The sequence below is a fragment of the Notolepis coatsorum genome (genome assembly GCF_963971535.1).
Source record: "Notolepis coatsorum genome assembly, chromosome: 7".
NCBI lineage: Eukaryota > Metazoa > Chordata > Actinopteri > Aulopiformes > Paralepididae > Notolepis > Notolepis coatsorum.
Genome location: NC_140171.1, coordinates 16411724 through 16430024, shown reverse-complemented (window position 1 = coordinate 16430024; position 18301 = coordinate 16411724). Strand labels below are relative to the sequence as shown.

At 46.5% G+C, this 18301-nt stretch overlaps 1 protein-coding gene across 1 annotated transcript in view; it reads left to right on the top strand.

The window, feature by feature from the left end:
* Positions 1 to 240: 240 nt before the first annotated feature.
* LOC311232091 (3-oxo-5-alpha-steroid 4-dehydrogenase 2-like) overlaps positions 241 to 18301 on the top strand; it is a gene marked incomplete at its 3' end in the record, with an annotated part of 60809 nt that continues 42748 nt past the window's right edge. The window contains exons 1-2 of the mRNA XM_084318780.1: positions 241 to 1209; positions 14688 to 14851. Of these exons, the coding sequence (XP_084174906.1) occupies positions 923 to 1209; positions 14688 to 14851 (451 nt within the window). The 5' untranslated portion in view covers positions 241 to 922. The remainder of the gene's footprint in view (positions 1210 to 14687; positions 14852 to 18301) is intronic.

Genomic DNA, 18301 nt, shown 5'->3' with positions numbered 1-18301 from the left:
GCCGCTAGTAAACACAGATAAGGGAAGAGTCTAGCTTCTCATGTTACAGCCGTGCATGAGGCACAGATACCCTCCCATTGTGGGAGGCGAGGTCCCGGGGGGAGGAGTGGGGGAGTAGCAGGAATTCTTCTCATTGACTCTCACATGGATTGAGTTAGGAGAGACCGAGGAGCTGAGTCAGAGAGGAGAGACAGAGGGGAGAGAGAGAGAGGAGAGACAGAGAGGAGAGACAGAGAGAGAGACAGAGGGGAGAGACAGAGAGGAGAGACAGAGGGGAGAGACAGAGAGGAGAGACAGAGAGGAGAGACAGAGAGGAGAGACGGAGAGGAGAGACAGAGAGGAGAGACAGAGAGGAGAGACAGAGAGGAGAGACAGAGAGAGAGACAGAGGGGAGAGACAGAGAGGAGAGACAGAGGGGAGAGACAGAGAGGAGAGACAGAGAGGAGAGACAGAGAGGAGAGACAAAGAGGAGAGACAGAGGGGAGAGACAGAGAGGAGAGACAGAGAGGAGAGACAAAGAGGAGAGACAGAGGGGAGAGACAGAGAGGAGAGACAGAGAGGAGAGGACAGAGGGGAGAGACAGAGAGGAGAGACAGAGAGGAGAGACAGAGGGGAGAGACAGAGAGGAGAGACAGAGAGGAGAGACAGAGAGGAGAGGCAGAGAGAAGAGACAGAGAGGAGAGACAGAGGGGAGAGAGAGAGAGGAGAGAGACAGAGAGGAGAGGCAGAGGGGAGAGACAGAGGGGAGAGACAGAGGGGAGAGACAGAGAGGAGAGACAGAGAGGAGAGACAGAGAGGAGAGACAGAGAAGAGACAGAGAGGAGAGACAGAGAGGAGAGACAGAGAGGAGAGACAGAGAAGAGACAGAGAGGAGAGGCAGAGGAGCTCAGGCAGAGAGCAGGACAGACGTGGAGGGAGCAGGATGGAGTGCAGGGAGGGAGTCGTACGGTACCTCAGTTGGGGGTTCATCATTTCCGCGGCGGGCATCGTCTTCCGACAGTGGAGGTTGCAGTCGGGGTGCCTGTACGGACGGTACCTGGACGCAGGGCCCCTCCCGGGGGGGAGGACCTGTCCGGCCAAACTGGCCTGGTTTCTCCAGGAGTTGCCAGCCTTCCTGGTGCCCTTGCTTCTCCTGGTGACCACCGAGACGCGGCCAGGCCTGGGGAAGGACCTGCTGCTCGGGACCTTTTGTCTGCATTACTTTCAGAGGTGAGCATCTATCTTCCATCGTCCCGGGTGGCCCCCGTAACCAGGCAAGAGGTCGTGACTGCTGGAATTCTTTCATTAAATTATTAGAATAATTTTCTCTCTTTTTTTTATTTAAATTTTTAAAATGTGGTATTCTTTTGTTCAAATAAGTATTAACCCTTTCACTACCACACGACAGAAGGTTAACCCGACCGTCTGCAGTGTGATAGTAAAGGGTTAACCTTGTGTAGTGTGTAGTGTGGTAGTGAAAGGGTTAACCCTTTGTCGCGTGGCAGTGAATGAATGAATGAATGAATGGATGAAAACTTTATTTAACAGATTGCAGAATGGGTACAATACAGTACGGCTCAATACATACAATTGTTAAGGGGATGCAGACCTGAGAAAGACGTTTGTCTTGTTTCCATCAGGGTCCCCCATTTTCAATTCATATAGACATTTATGACATACACAGCATACATGACATTTATGGCATAGGGACATATAGGTATTTAGTACTGATACATTTGTGACATAAACGGTATTCAAATATACAGTACTGTTACCCCTAGATCCTGACAGAGTATATACATATGATGGGGAGGGGACTGTACATTAGGAGGGGGTGGGTGGGTGGGAGAGAAATATACATACGGCGGGGAGGGAATATATACATGCGGTGGGGAGGAGACTGTCTATTAGGAGGTGGTGGGGGTTTTGGGCATTTACGGTGGCCAGTTTCGAATTGCAGCCTCCCGTAGGTGCTCTTTAAGAGCGGTTTTAAAATTATTGGTCTTTTTCCCCCTCCATTTTTCCTCCGATTTTCTCCCATCCCAATGTTAGTCGTATGCCAATTCCCAGTCCCTTCCTGGTCGCTGCGCTTTACCCCCCACAGTCAGATCATTTGGGAGAGTGGAGGCTACCACGTGCTTCCTCCGACACACGTCCAGCCAATCACCGCTTCTTTTCACCTGGCAGCGCGGATTCTCATTGAGAGGCCGTAGCGTGTGGGAGGACCACACTATCCCCCTCACGTCCAATCCGCGCTTAGCAGGCGCCCCGATCGAACTATAGGAGTCGCTGTTTACAACGACCCGGACCCACCCCGCCAGCTTCTCCCACCCTCTGATACAGCCAATTGTATCAGTGCAGATGGCCAGCCAAGCTGGTGACAACCCCGGAGCTGTGAGCTGGATTCGAACAGGCGAACCAAGCTCACAGCTCCGGGGCTGGTGACGAACGCATTCTCCGCTCGACCACCTAACCGCCCTTTAAGAGCGGTTTTGAATGTGGGCAGGGATTCACATTCCTTTACAGCTTTGGGTAGGGCGTTCCACATTGTTGTGGCATAATTGCGAAACGTTAAAGGGTTAACCTTCTGTATTGTAGCGGTGAAAGGGTTAACCATTTGGTTTTGTGGTGGTGAAAGGGTAGCTCACAATCAACAACCTGTTGTTTGGCGACCCCACCTCTACCACTGTCTGCCAGTAGCTCTCAAACCACCAGGCAGGCGAGGCAGCCAAAAGCATGCAGATATATATATATATAATTTTTTTTTACTTACACTGCTCCTTTGATGTGTAGAACTACTCACCTTCAGCCTGGCTGATAGACTGGTCACAGTGCTTGACGCAGCAGTGGTTATAGTGGTTTGAATTGCATTCTGACTGTTAGTGGGCAGGTTTAGAAATAAATGACTGAGGTCCTGATTGTTTTCTTTTAATTGAGCGTAGTGTATTTACATTTTGGGATGAGCAATATTATTGCCAAAGTGACACACCACACACAGAGTCATTATCTATTATTTAAAGGTGCTGTAAGCAGTATTAAAATAAGAGCTCTACATTCTGACAGCCATCACTGATAGAGCGTTTGATCAGTACCATGGGTCTCCCCGTCCCTCCGCTCTGCAGTCATTTCGAAACCTGTCAGAATGCAATTCAAACCACTAAGCACTGTTGCGTCAAGCACTGTGATCAGTCTATCAGCCAGGCTGAAGGTCAAGCACTGTGATCAGTCTATCAGCCAGGCTGAAGGTCAAGCACTGTGATCAGTCTATCAGCCAGGCTGAAGGTCAAGCACTGTGATCAGTCTATCAGCCAGGCTGAAGGTCAAGCACTGTGATCAGCCAGGTTGAAGGTCAAGCACTGTTATCTTATCAGTCTATCAGCCAGGCTGAAGGTGATATCTCTCCTAGTTCTACACATCCAAGGAGCAGTGTAAGTAAAAAAAACAAAATAAAAAAACAAGAGTCATGCTTATTGGCATGCCTCGCCTGCCAGCTGGGGTCGTCAATAACACTTCACAGATCGTTGGAGCTCTAGCAGAGCAAACACACAAGCTTCCAATAATGGTGATGTACTGTTCCCATGTGCAAGAGTTTGTTTGGGCAGTCTGCCTTCTCCGTTAAAGGCGCAATCTTATGGAACTCTCTGCCTACTGGTTTAAAACTGGAGTCCAATGCCAACGTCTTTCAACAGAGGACTCAAAGTATGGCTGAAATCAAAGCAGCAGTGATCACATATTATGTAGACGTGGACTGGTTTTGTTGTTTTGATCATGGACTCTTGTTCTGATAACTATTTGTTCCGATTTGTGGTTTTAATTCTGTATTATACTGTTCATTTGATTCTATCTTTTAGAAAAGCCTCAATGGACTGGTGTTGAAAACTAGCACTCGTGCTAAAAACACGCAAACAACACATCTGGTCTGTCGACTCCACTGTGACTGGTCCAATGTAGCTGTGGTGTCCATTTTAAATAAAAGTTTTCATTCATTCATTCATTCATGTAAATGTATGGAATGCTAGCAACAACAATTGCTATTTGCTAACAACAATTAGCTAGTGCCTCTCATACCCAAAGGTAGGCCTATAGAACAGATGTGGGTTGTCAAACTACAATCACCCATTAACTAGTCTGTATATGTTAACTAGCTAGTTAGCTGTCAGCCTCAAGCCGGCATGAGTAATGCACCATTCAAATATCATGGAATTGAATCTCACGCACCTCGGCTAGTAAAAAAATATTTACATTTTCACAATGCTTGAAAATTGTATTTATATGTCTTATTTGTGCATAGTGCATACTAGTCATCTTGTCTCCCCCCCTTTGATGAGGACCACAATGGAAATAAACCGTAAGGTTTTATTGTGTTTTAATCCTCTACGATTTTAGATTATTATGTGATGGCTGTACATGTTGTGTACCGGTATTGTATGTGATTTTAGATTTTCAAATAAATTCAATCAATCAATCAAGTTTGAATAATTCATACACAACCAAACCAGGTAGCTGAGAGGCTATTATCCATTAACAGCAAGAGGGAGGCCAGGCTGAAAGTGTCAAGTGTGTTTTCTGAAATAAGATTCTGTAATATGTATTGCATTGATTCAATCAATTGGCTTATAGGACCATACCAGTCCTTTTTACACGTGGGTCTTCCAACTCATTCTTGCTTTGATACAAAAGTCAACGTGTCGTTGTTTTTTTCATAGTCTTTCATGTTAGTGAAACATTTTGTCAAACATTTAAAGAGCCTGGCGAGGAGGACGGTGCTGACTTCTTGTCTCATAAGATGAGTTCTTGTCTCATAAGATGAGTTCTTGTCTCATAAGATAAGCTTGTGTTAGTTCTTGTCTCATAAGATAGGTTAGTTCTAGTTATTATGTTAGTTCTTGTCTCATAAGATAGGTTAGTTCTAGTTATTATGTTAGTTCTTGTCTCATAAGATAGGTTAGTTCTAGTTATTATGTTAGTTCTTGTCTCATAAGATAGGTTAGTTCTAGTTATTATGTTAGTTCTTGTCTCATAAGATAGGTTAGTTCTAGTTATTATGTTAGTTCTTGTCTCATAAGATAGGTTAGTTCTAGTTATTATGTTAGTTCTTGTCTCATAAGATAGGTTAGTTCTAGTTATTATGTTAGTTCTTGTCTCATAAGATAGGCTTATGTTAATTCTTGTCTCCCAGGTTTTTTTTTTTTTTTTATTATTTCTTTATTGCAGGAAAAATAGTACATACATTTACAATCGTCAATATTATACATTTTCCATCTTTTCTTCTTTTCTTCCCCTTTCATTTCCCCTTCCCCTCCCTCATACCCACCCCATCCCCCCACACACCGAGGTTGTTGAAGACACATCTGCAAAACATCCAAACATACAGCATAGATGCTACTGGGAAAGAAAAACAAAAAACAAAAACAAAAAACAATAATAGTATCAATCAGACCTATCTGTATTACGCACAAATATTTAGATACAAAGAAGTAAAGAAAGAACTAAAAACACAGAAAGAAAACTTCTCCTGCACGGCTGTGGCTGTGGAAGAACGTCATCAATGAGGTTATTTCACTCCTTTCCCCACCCCTGCCCATAATATTGTGGTAATTCTTGAGTAGTCTGTCTCCCAGGTGTTTTATACAAATACATTGGTTGTTTTTTGGAAAACATTAGTTGATATGGTGTAAGTCTTATATGATAGGGAATACAGGTTGATATATTAAATATAGATATGTCTATATCTGTAACGGATGGTACCGCGAAGCGCAGTCACGATGGTCTTCAGATGTTGTGAAGTGACTGGGGTGAGTAGCGGTGGTGCTATGGGTTAAAACTCACTCTCACCCTTAAAAGACACATAGACACGTTACAAAGCAGTGAGTTCACCTCTTGGTATAGCGGCCTGTGCTGTTGCCCGCGGCGTGGGAGACCACGGGTTCGAAACTCCCTCGGGGCACCGAAGTTTAAGGTGACGATGTCACAACCGTTACATATATGCAGAATAAATTGATTAGTGTGTGTGATTGGTGGAAGAATCCACTGAATGTTGTTCTCTTATATCTGAAAAAGGTGTCCCCACCACTTGTTAAGACAACGTCCTTGTGCACCAGAGGAAATTCAACATCGTTGGTCGTCTGCCAGTTTATACACCTAACAAGTACATGTTCTACCAGGGTTGGTACCTGTGGTGGAAAATATAGCCAATCAAATCAAAGTATCAATACAGAATAGGCAGAGTTAGGCTAGATGACTCTCAACGAGGTGGTTATAGCTATAGGACACCAGAGAAGAGAGCCCCCCCACCGGATCTTGGAACGTCTTTATAGAAAACTGGAATGGGGGGAGGGATGGGGGTAGGAAGGAAAGATGGGTAGAGGGAGATCAAAGAGAGAGGGTGGAAGGGGGTCTTATCTCCCACATACCTTATGTTATACACAAACCTGTTACCGTTGCAAGATATCATAAGATATCACAAAAATGTGGCTTGTTATCGCCAAGATCAGTTTTTATTTCTTATTTTCGTCAGACCATTTCTTTCAGTGTGGAGTTCTCTCTCCTGATTGGATAAAGTGTATTTTGTGTTTACTGCAGAGCGGAGGGACTGGGAGTTTTGATTGATTGATTGAAAATCGTATTACTGTAACAGATTGCAGAATGGGTACAACAGTACAGCTCAATACACACAATTGTTAAGGGGATGCAGACCAGAGAAAGACTTTCGTCTTGTTTACATCAGGGTCCCCCATTTTCAATTCATCATAACATATATGAAAAGGAGACCCATGTTACTGACCAAACACTCTATATCAGTGATGGCTGTCGGATATATAATGAGTTATTATTTTAACATGTAGACCACTTATTTTAACAAACAAATACCACTTAAGAAATGACGATGATGGTATATTGAGTATGTGCTACTAACTTCTTGCTAACTTCATTTACAGTATGTCTGTGAGTGTGAGAGAGTGTACAAGAGCGTGTGCCCGTGAAATGATTTACTATCTTGTTTTGTTCCAAATCCTCCAAACCTAATGTCTTAAGCATGTCTTGAGCATGAGAGAGAGAGAGAGAGAGAGAGAGAGATAGAGAGAGAGAGAGACTTTGACTTTTGATGTTCTTTATTAAAACATGTCAACTAAAAACAGTCAGTAGAGACACAAAAAACTCACGGCATCTTCATAAAAACAACACACACACCCACACACTCACCCGCACACACACACACACACACACACACACACACACCCACACACTCACACACACACACACACACGCACACGCACACACACACACACACACACGCACACACACCCCAAAAACTCCTTCAGCACATAAAACCCACTTGACCTTCAAATGCATATGTTCAGCCCCTCCTCCCCCACAGTACACATTGCATTCCCCAATCCCCAAGCATTCACGAACGCATCAACATTATGTCTCAGTGAGAAATACATGAACTCTAATCTAAGGCGTGCAGAAATCATACCCCTCAACATAGGCACCGATTCCGTAGGACCAACGCCCTTGATCATATTCCTACGGGTCAGCCAAATGGCTAACTTAGCCTGCCCGTAAACAAAGTTCAGTAAAACGCTCACAACCTTGTTACTTAATGAATATGTTTGGCCAAGGATGAAACTCTCCACCCAGAACATCACCCCCAGCTTCACACACAACCCTTTTAGGAACACCCTATTAATCCTTTGACACTCTAGGAAAACATGGGTTACAGTCTCAGATACTCCGCAAAAGGGGCACCCATCACCCACCCCTGGATCCACCCGAGCCAGGAACCGATTCGTTGCCAACACCCCATGCGCTATCCTCCACAGGTCCCCTGACCTCTTACGCAGTGGCTGTTTGTAAAAAACCCTCCACCTAAAGCTAGCAGTGCTGCCATCACCCAGCACCCCCTGCCACTGATGCTGCCTGACGTCCTGCAGGGACCTGATGTTTCTGACCTTCATGCATGTTATGTACAGAGCCTTGCCACATGCCAGGCTAAACTGCCCCAAGCTGGGGGTGGAAAAGGACAGTAACCCTCCCCCCTCCTGCCAGACCCCATTCTCTGCCGATACCTGCAATGCAGGGAACTCCAGCGCCTGCCCTCCCTGTGGCATCACTGTGCGGTCTCTAACATAGTCCGGCAGAACCCCCAGCACTTCTCTGATAAACCCTTCCAGCAGTCTCAGAGATGTTATTCCAGTCTGTAGCGAAAGCTCCTGCGGGGTCTTCCACTCCCCTCTCTCTGGCGACAGTAAATGTGAAAGTTTTCTGATGCCCCCTCTCATGAGCCGCTGTCTCAGGGTGACAGAACGCACCGCCTCTAGGGGGAACAAAGTGTTATAGAAAAGAGGCTCCTCCCATACCCACGGTCCTTGTGCCTCATCCTCCACCCGAGTCTTTCTCAGCAGCCGCCAAGCCCTCAGCACCGACAGGTAGAAAACCGAGACCCCCACAGTGTTCAACTCCTCCAGTTCCATCAGGAACAACTGCAGGTCCAGCCCTAAACCACCAGCCTTCCGCAGCAGTGCACATGCTGGCCCCCTCCAGCATATTCCTGTACTGTATTGCAGCTTCTGTGCTGCCTGGAGCCTGAAAGCATTCATCCTGCTCTCTAGGTCGATAAGGCCTTGTCCTCCTTCCTGAACCGGCAAATAAAGGACTGCGGCCCTCAGCCAGTGATGTCCGGACCAGAAAAAATCCACCAGCTTCCTCTGGATGTCCGCCAGGAAGCCTCTGGGGGGGTTAAGAACAGCCAGCCGATGCCACAGGGATGAAGCCACCAGGTTATTCACTATTAGCACCCTCCCTCTATAGGATATCTGCGCTAGCAGCCACTTCCACCTTGACAACCTAGCCACCATTGACTGTGCTACTCCCTCCCAATTTTTACTGACCCACCCCTCTGATCCCAGATATACCCCTAAAAGCTTGAGCCCATTCACACCCCACTGTAGCCCCCCCGGTAACTGTGGTAATGTCAGGCCCCTCCATGCCCCACACTGCAGCGCCTCACTCTTACCCCAGTTCACCCTCGCTGAAGCTGCTCTCGCATACACCTCTAGGCTATTCTCTATGGCTCTTACATCCTCCCCATCCCTGACAAAGATGGTCAAGTCATCCGCGTAGGCAGACAGACATATTGGCCTGTCGATCCCCAACTCGGGTGAACCCACACCCTTCAACCTCTTCCTCAACAAACACAGAAAAGGCTCAATGGCCAAAGTGTAGAGCTGACCTGACAGTGGGCAGCCCTGGCGGATCCCCCTCCCCACCTGGACTGGCCTGCTCAGGCCCCCACCCACTTTTATCAGACAGGAGGCCCCATTGTATAACATTTTTACAATTGACATAAAACTCTCCCCAAACCCAAACCCGGCAAGAACATTATACAGATACCCATGGTCCACCCTGTCAAACGCCTTCTCTTGATCAATAGAGATGACTCCAAAGTTCATATTATGTTGCCTTGACAGGTCCAACATGTCCCTTATTAAAAACAAATTGTCTGTCATTGAACGCCCAGGCACACCATATGACTGGTCCTGGTGCACCACAGACTCAAGGTGCATGTTAAGCCTGTTGGCCAGGCACTTTGCAACCAACTTGTAATCCGCTGAAAGAATTGCTACAGGTCTCCAGTTCTTGAGCTCACTGAGGTCCCCCTTCTTCGGCAGTAGAGCCAGAACTGCCCGCTGGCAGCTCAACGGCAGCTCCCCCACCTCAATGCATTCGCGCAAGACACGAAAAAGATCCTGTCCAATAGTGTCCCAGAAACCTTTGTAAAAATCCACAGGCAGACCATCTACCCCTGGGGCACGACCAGGAGTCATCTGGGAGACTGCCTTCGACAGCTCCCCAAACGTTAAAGGAGTATCCAGTTCCGTCCTCTGTTCCTGAGAGAGACGAGGGAGATCCCTCAGTAATGTGTCCGTAGACACAGGGTCACATTGTTCAGCACCATATAACACAGAATAAAACCGCACAGCCTCTGCCCGCATCTCCCCGATCACAGACGTGACGTGTCCATTGGGTAGACGCAGACAGTGCATTTGTTTTTCCTCACATTTTTTTCCTTTCCAGGCCAAAGAAAAAAGAACTAGGAGCATCCATCTCTCTCAGCATGGTGAACCTAGCCCTCACAAGCGCACCCCTTGCTCTGTCCTGGAGGAAAACCCCCAAGTCCCTGCATAGCTCTGACAGATTCTCCCGTAGCCCCCCACTGTCACCCCCCACTAGCTCAACCTCCACTTGCCGTATGCTCTGCTCCAGAGCCTCCAGGGCCCTCCTGTACTCAGCTGAGGAGAAAGCAGTGTACTGCTGACAAAAAAGCCTTATGTGCGCTTTGCCGGTATCCCACCATTGCCTCAGAGACTCAAACTCTCCCTCTCTCTGCTTCCACCTCTCCCAAAACTCCTGGAAACTCGAGCAAAAGGTGGCATCTTGTAAAAGCTTTACATTGAATTTCCAATATGCGGAGTGACGAGGCCCTGATGATATGGCCAGCTGTGCTATTACAAAATGATGGTCTGAGAAACTGACTGGGCAGATTTCAGCTTTCACCAGCCTATTACTCTGTTTTCTCACAATATAAATGCGGTCAAGCCGAGCTGCACACACCCTGTCCCCCAACACCTTGACCCACGAGAACTGTTTCCCCTGTGGATTCATCAGCCTCCATGTATCCACAAGATCACAAGTCCTAATGACATCTTTTAAAACCGCTGCAGACCCAACATGAGGTTCCCCCCCGCTTCTATCCAGGGTAGGATCTAAGGTACAGTTCCAGTCCCCCCCCATCACTAACACTGTGTCAGGATTCATATCCGCCAGCTCCTGTCTTAACAACCCAAAAAGGGATATCCTCTCCCTTCCCATATTAAACGCATATATATTTATAAATGCAAACCCCCTGTTATTAATGGTAGCCTTGACCACAAGCAGCCTTCCGTTGTAAACCTCCTTCTGTGATGTAATATTGACCCCAAGTCCAGGAGAGAACAGGACAGCCACCCCTGCACTATTATTAGTGCCATGACTCATCACCAATCCCCCCCTCCAACTGAGTCCCCAGTCAACCTCATTACCCACATCACTATGGGTCTCTTGTACAAAAATAACACTAACATTTTTCTGTTTTGCATAATTAAAAAACAGCCCCCTTTTCACACCATCCCTAGCACCATTAATATTAAGGGAGCCTATCCGAAGAACTTCCATGTGAAAAAAGAGGGAGAAAACAGAGAACAAGAACCAGAAAAATACACCCACCAGCAGATGTGTACCATACAGTTTATACATTATACATCTGTATTTGATGACATTCTTTTCCTGACATTAGTAGCCCACTTATTCAGTCGGAACTTCCTCCTGGGTGTCATCATTAATCCCCCACCTGTGACCTTGTTAGCACGTATCACAGACCTTACTATCTTGTTTTGTTCCAAATCCTCCAAACCTAATGTCTTAAGCATGTCTTGAGCATGAGAGAGAGAGAGAGAGATAGAGAGAGAGAGAGAGAGAGAGAGAGAGAGAGAGAGAGAGAGAGAGAGAGAGAGAGAGAGAGAGAGAGAGAGAGAGAGAGAGAGAGAGAGAGAGCTGCTAAATATTTTGATCAGTTGCAAAGCCTTGTAATCATAATTAAACTGTAAATATGGTGTCCTTCTGGTTTAGCATCATAACTCATCCCATAGAGGGAAACATCCATGGAGGGGGGGGGGGGGGGGGGGGGGGGGGGGGTCGCCCAGGGCTAGGAACACCACTGCACAACATACTTTTAAGGACTCTGTCGCAGAGTTGTTTACACACATCTGCAACTGTCACCTAACCCTTTAACACTTTGGTTGCCTAAGGTTAAATTAATGATATACCATAGATTGCCAGCGCTATTTGTCTATGGAGAAAGTCCCCTTTTTTGCAGGGCTATAACTTTTTAAATTCTATTGCTACATTGCCATTATTAGGGCCCATTCAAAGTCCTATATGTATTGTTCATTGTGTAGCAACGTTAAACTTTTTCATTCACATATTCATAGTAAAGTATGGTCTAATGTATAAGTATGTTTTCATCTCTTTCTGCAGCTTTCTCCAGAACGTGATATATAGCCCCAAATGCATTATATTGATGATGAAATACAGTTTGATGGCAATCAGCGCGATATAAAAAATTCCAACTAGACGTACTTCTAGAAGTTACTACACGTCATCTGATGTTGACCGGATGGGCGAGGGGGCGTTTATAATTCCGTGGGCAGCGTTATACCAATCATCTAATGTGGGTCAAATGTTGATAATATCAGTTATTATCGAAGACGGTAACGTTACACGCTGAAACTCACCCCAGTCTCCGCGCGCCGTTGGGCGATCATCGTCGAGTAGAAATTTTATCATTATGGGATATATTATTACCCGGTCCATCTCCAGCTTGTATAATGGTATATACGTCCAAATCATGTTGTTTATCGAGTTATTGGCAATCGATCGCTATGTAGAGTGACGAGCTAGAGTCACGGGACATGTACCGAGTGGCCGGAAGCAATACGGACGTCTAGCAAAACCTCTAGTGCGCTTCCTGTTAAGCGCTTGCGCCGATCGGCCACCAGATGGCGCTCCTGAACCGCCAGAGAGCTCAGTGGGTCCTGCTGGTGGATCTCAGGCCAGCGGAGGGACATTATGAATCCGATCGCAGATTTTTGAAATATTGATATAAAGACGACGTACAGCGTCCCCCGGCAACTTTAGCATGGCCAGCAAAGACGTCTAAAGACGGCTCCCGGCACCCAAAGTGTTAACTGACATGTCATTTGTCTGTTCTGCTTCATGTATTTATTTAAGACATAAGATATTCCTTTATTGATCCCCTTGGGGAAATTCAGGCATCATAGCAGCATGGGGGGGAGGGGGGGAGGGGTACAGGTAGTAAAACAACACAGTATACAGGTAGTAAAAGACAACACAGGCAGTGTAAACAAATTGATCAATATGGTCAATATAATTTACTATCTGACTAGCTAAGGAATATTCACATTATTCACAGTGTCACATAAGGTGCAGTATGCATGAGGTAGTGTTATAATTTACTATCTACTGAGTATACATTAATCAAAGTACCAGGGTAGTCTACGTTGTCCCCCTTGGGTTCCTATAAGTCCCAGGTCAATGTCTGGTAGCAGTCGCTGTCGCTGCCCCCTGTTGTGGGGCCTGGAGGCTGCTAGTCGCTGCCCACTGTTGTGGAGCCTGATGGCCGCTGGTATGAAGGACTGTCCGAGGCGGTTAGTTGAGTGTCGGGGGGGAATGAGTCTGTGGCTGAACGAGCTTCTCATCTTGACTAGCTCGTCGTAGAGGGGGTGGTAGGGGTTCTCCATGATGGCATCCAGCTTCCTTATCATCCCCCTCTCTACCATCACCTCAAGTCTAGGTAGCTCGACTCCCACCACGGAGCTAGCCTTCCTCACCAGCTTGTTGAGCTTGTTGGTGTCCCTTGAGTTGATGTAGCCTCCCCAGCATGCCACAGCATAGAAGAGGATGCTGGCCACAACAGACTGGTAAAAAGACTGCAGCAGTTTGTTGCACACATTGAAGGACCTGAGTCTCCTCAGGAAGAACAGCCTGCTCTGTCCCTTCCTGTAGAGGGCCTCTGTGTTGTCCGACCAGTCCAGTTTATTGTTCAGGTGTACCCCAAGGAACTTGTATGAGTCCACCATCTCCACATCCACCCCTCGGATGGAGATGGGAATCGGGGGGGGTTGTTTGTTTGTGTTAATTATTTCCCTTACATCTGTGATGTGTATATCGTCTGTCTATTTTATTACAGTTTTGTCCCCCGTTACCCTTCGAGAGGTCCTTTTGTCCTCTCGCCAGGCCGTCATTCTAAATAATAAACTGTTCTTAATGAACCTGCCTGGTTAGATACAGGTTCAATTAAATATTTCCCAAATCTTTTTTTGACACATAATACGTCATTATCCATATCTTTTCCAGGCCCGGGAAAATAACTTAACTTTCCAGGGCTTCCATGACTGTAGGTCAACCCTGCAAAGCTCCAAAAAGGACACAAATGGACATAAAATAGACATGAGTGCAGACATAAAATTTGCATACAAATGGAAAAGTAATTCAATAAAATAGCCCTCATTTCCAGTACAGTAATCACAGTGGCAGAGTGCATTAAAAGGCTGAGGTAAGGTACGTAACGTTGAACCACACACTCCACCCTGTACCCAGGCGGCACTGTGGTGTAGTGGGTAACACTGTCGCCTCACAGCTAGAAGGTCCTGGGTTCGATTCCCGCTTGGCGACCGGGTTCCAGGTGGGGTATCAGGTGGGGTATCTCCCGGGCCTTTCTGTGTGGAGTTTGCCCGTTCTCCCCGTGCTCACAAGTGTTTCCCCCCCGATAAGATAAACCCAATGGAAAAACATGCACAACAGATCGCTGACGCTGTCGCGTCCCTGACAAAGACGGACAGGAGCACTTGGATTGGTCCCCGGGGCGTGGCCCCACGTCGCAGCCCCTATCTGCTCCTGGCTGCCTTTGGGGGGAAGGACGATGGGATGGGTCAAGACTCAATCTCATCGGCGACCCCAAAAAATTGCATGAGTGTGTGCCGCCCATTACATGTGTGTCACTGCATGACGAATAAAGACTTCTTCAAAGTCCAGTTATTATTATATTATTATTATTACCTGAAGATATAACCCCTTGTTTTTCCCAGGACGTTCATCTACGCCGCGCTGACTAAAGGACGGCCGGTCCCTCTCCTCTTAGTGGCCTGTGCCATCTTGTTCTGCGGCGCCAACGGTTTCCTCCAGGGGCACTTCCTGCTCCACTGTGCCAAGTACGACGACACGCGGCTTACTAACGTCCGCCTGGTCACGGGTGAGCAGGGGTGTAAAAAGTACCCAGAAATTATACTTAAGTGAAAGTATGGGTACCGTCTCAAAATCGTACTCAAGTAAAAGTCAGAGTATCTGGCTAAAAACACACTTGAGTAAAAGTCAAAAGGTTTCTACTTTTAAATGTACTTAAGTACTAAAAAGTCAAAGTAAAAACCTTTTTTCTGACTGTCTATTCTTCTGATGGCAGGTGTTTAATCAAAGATCCCCGCTTTCTAGTCTTGCACAAGGACCAATCAGCATGGGTATGGGCGGGTTCATTTTCCATTGATGGGGATTTGATTGGCTGTCTTTAAATAAAGTCCGGCCGCAGGGATTAATAACGTTAACGTTAGTTTGGCCAGAGAAACAAATACACTAATTAAAATGGTTGGACCTGCGAGATTTGTGATTTGTAGGTCTGCATTTTAAATGTAAGGAGTAAAAAGTATGTTTTCTTTCTCTGAAATGTAATTGAGTGTAATTACATATAATAAAAGTAGAACAAGCTCAGCTCACGGTATAATTGCTACAATTTAGACGTCTTTCATTCTACTGTCAAAAGGTTGTTATTCTTACCCATGAGAAACAACTTTGCAGACAGGGTTACATACAGTATGAGCAAGATAGACTCAAGATAGACTCAAGATAGACTCAAGATAGACTCAAGATAGACGGATTAATAAGGACCACACAGAGAGGAAGCAACAGCTGGCGAAGGTTATATAGAGTTTAGCGGCAGCTCAGGCGAGGAGGCTTGTTGAGACTTGTGTGTGTTTGTACTGTGACGACTAGTCCAGCGTGTCCCTCTCCTGTTCTCTCTCTTTATCGTGTCTCTCTCCTGTTCTCTCTCTTTATCGTGTCTCTCTCCCGTCCTCTCTCTTTATCGTGTCCCTCTCCTGTTCTCTCTCTTTATCGTGTCCCTCTCCCGTCCTCTCTCTGTTTATCGTGTCCCTCTCCTGTTCTCTCTTTTTATCGTGTCTCTCTCCTGTTCTCTCTGTTCATCGTGTCCCTCTCCTGTTCTCTCTCTTTATCGTGTCCCTCTCCCGTCCTCTCTCTCTTCATCGTGTCCCTCTCCTGTTCTCTCTCTTCATCGTGTCCCTCTCCTGTTCTCTCTCTTTATCGTGTCTCTCTCCTGTTCTCTCTCTTTATCGTGTCTCTCTCCTGTTCTCTCTGTTCATCGTGTCCCTCTCCTGTTCTCTCTCTTTATCGTGTCCCTCTCCTGTTCTCTCTTTTTATTGTGTCTCTCTCCTGTTCTCTCTGTTCATCGTGTCCCTCTCCTGTTCTCTCTCTTTATTGTGTCCCTCTCCCGTCCTCTCTCTCTTCATCGTGTCCCTCTCCTGTTCTCTCTCTTTATCGTGTCTCTCTCCTGTTCTCTCTCTTTATCGTGTCTCTCTCCTGTTCTCTCTCTTTATCATGTCCCTCTCCTGTCCTCTCTCTGTTCATCGTGTATCTCTCCTGTTCTCTCTGTTCATCGTGTCTCTCTCCTGTTCTCTCTCTTTATCGTGTCTCTCTCCTGTTCTCTCTCTTTATCGTGTCCTTCTCCTGTCCTCTCTCTTTATCGTGTCCCTCTCCTGTTCTCTCTGTTCATCGTGTCTCGCTCCTGTTCTCTCTCTTTATCGTGTCCCTCTCCTGTTCTCTCTCTTTATCGTGTCCCTCTCCTGTTCTCTCTCTTTATCGTGTCCCTCTCCTGTTCTCTCTCTTTATCGTGTCCCTCTCCTGTCCTCTCTCTGTTTATCGTGTCCCTCTCCTGTTCTCTCTCTTCATCGTGTCCCTCTCCTGTTCTCTCTCTTTATCGTGTCCCTCTCCTGTTCTCTCTCTTTATCGTGTCCCTCTCCTGTTCTCTCTGTTTATCGTGTCCCTCTCTCCTGTTCTCTCTCTTTATCGTGTCCCTCTCCTGTCCTCTCTCACTGCAGCTCAGTGAGGATTATGTTCTTTGATTTCTCCAGCACCTTCAACACCATCCAGCCGTCACTGCTAGCGGAGAAGCTCTCTGCGATGCAGCTGGAGCACGGCTTGGTGGCCTGGATCAAGGACTACCTCACTGAGAGGCCACAGTACGTCAGACTAAAGGACAGTCAGTCTGACGTACTGGTGAGCAACACCGGCGCCCCCCAGGGAACTGTGCTGTCACCCTTCCTCTTCACCCTCTACACCTCAGACTTCTGCCGCAACTCCAGCGGGTGCCACCTGCAGAAGTTCTCAGACGACGATGAGGAGGAGTACAGAGCCCTGGTGGAGAGCTTCGTGGGGTGGAGCGACAGCAACCACCTCCAACTCAACACCAGTAAGACCAAGGAGCTGGTGGTGGACTTCCGGAGGGGCAAGAAGAGGCCCCCCCCGATTCCCATCTCCATCCGAGGGGTGGATGTGGAGATGGTGGACTCATACAAGTTCCTTGGGGTACACCTGAACAATAAACTGGACCAGTGATGCCGGTAATTGTAATCTGATTACTTTTCCCCCGAAAATAGTAATCTAACGCGTTAATCTTTAAAAGCCAGTAATCTGATTGCAGTTACTTGTCCAAGTGGCTGTGCATTACTATTCCGTTACTATCTCATCATAAATTCATAATGCAGGCGGAATGCAGTATTTTATTTCGTTTTCGAGAGTCAAAAATACATTTTTGAGCTGTTTTTCTTATTTGGGAGTGACGTGGTGTGGCAGTGAAAGGGTTACACAAGAATGTGGCCCGCGGCGTGACTGGACTCTCTGTCTGTGAGTGACTCTGCTTTGGCCCAATCACATTCCCCATCCACAGTCTGCGAATCAGAGGCAGAGTAGGGCGGGTCTTCACAGCACGTCATGTGACATATGCGCCAATCGTGTGACAGCAGGGCTCCGTTGCATTCGTCTGAGAATTCCACCCCAAAACGCTTACAGGAAGAAAAAACGCGGCTTATTATTATTACCGAGGCGCGCAGCTTATTATATTATTAAAACAGCTACTTGTGGGCACTCATAAAAACACTGTTTTTCAAGTTATGACCGATATAATAAACACTCTTGACGACCTGCTTTAACTCCATAGGTTGTGGTGTTTATTATCCTTCTCGTAGACACTTCCACACAGCGTTGTTTCGGTAGCATACATGGAATTAACTACTTCCGGCGCATGAGCGCCTAATATAGTCTGGTCTTAGAGACACACCCACAATTGTACTTCCAGTACAATCATTCACATGACATCTCCCCTTCTTTGAGTCAGAGACAGTGTATACTGTTGAATACAAAATTAGTGCAGTGTCCTCTCAAACGAGCAAATAATCTGAGCTCTTAGAAGTGCAAGGTAATACTGTAACCACAATCTCAATCAGTTCATTCTTTTTAAATAGAAAAGTGCCATTAATCAAAGTGCTATAATAATAAATAGAAAAGTGCCATTAACCAAAGTGTCATCATAACAATACTTCCTTTCCCCCCTTTTCTTTTAACAGAGAAAGTCACAATA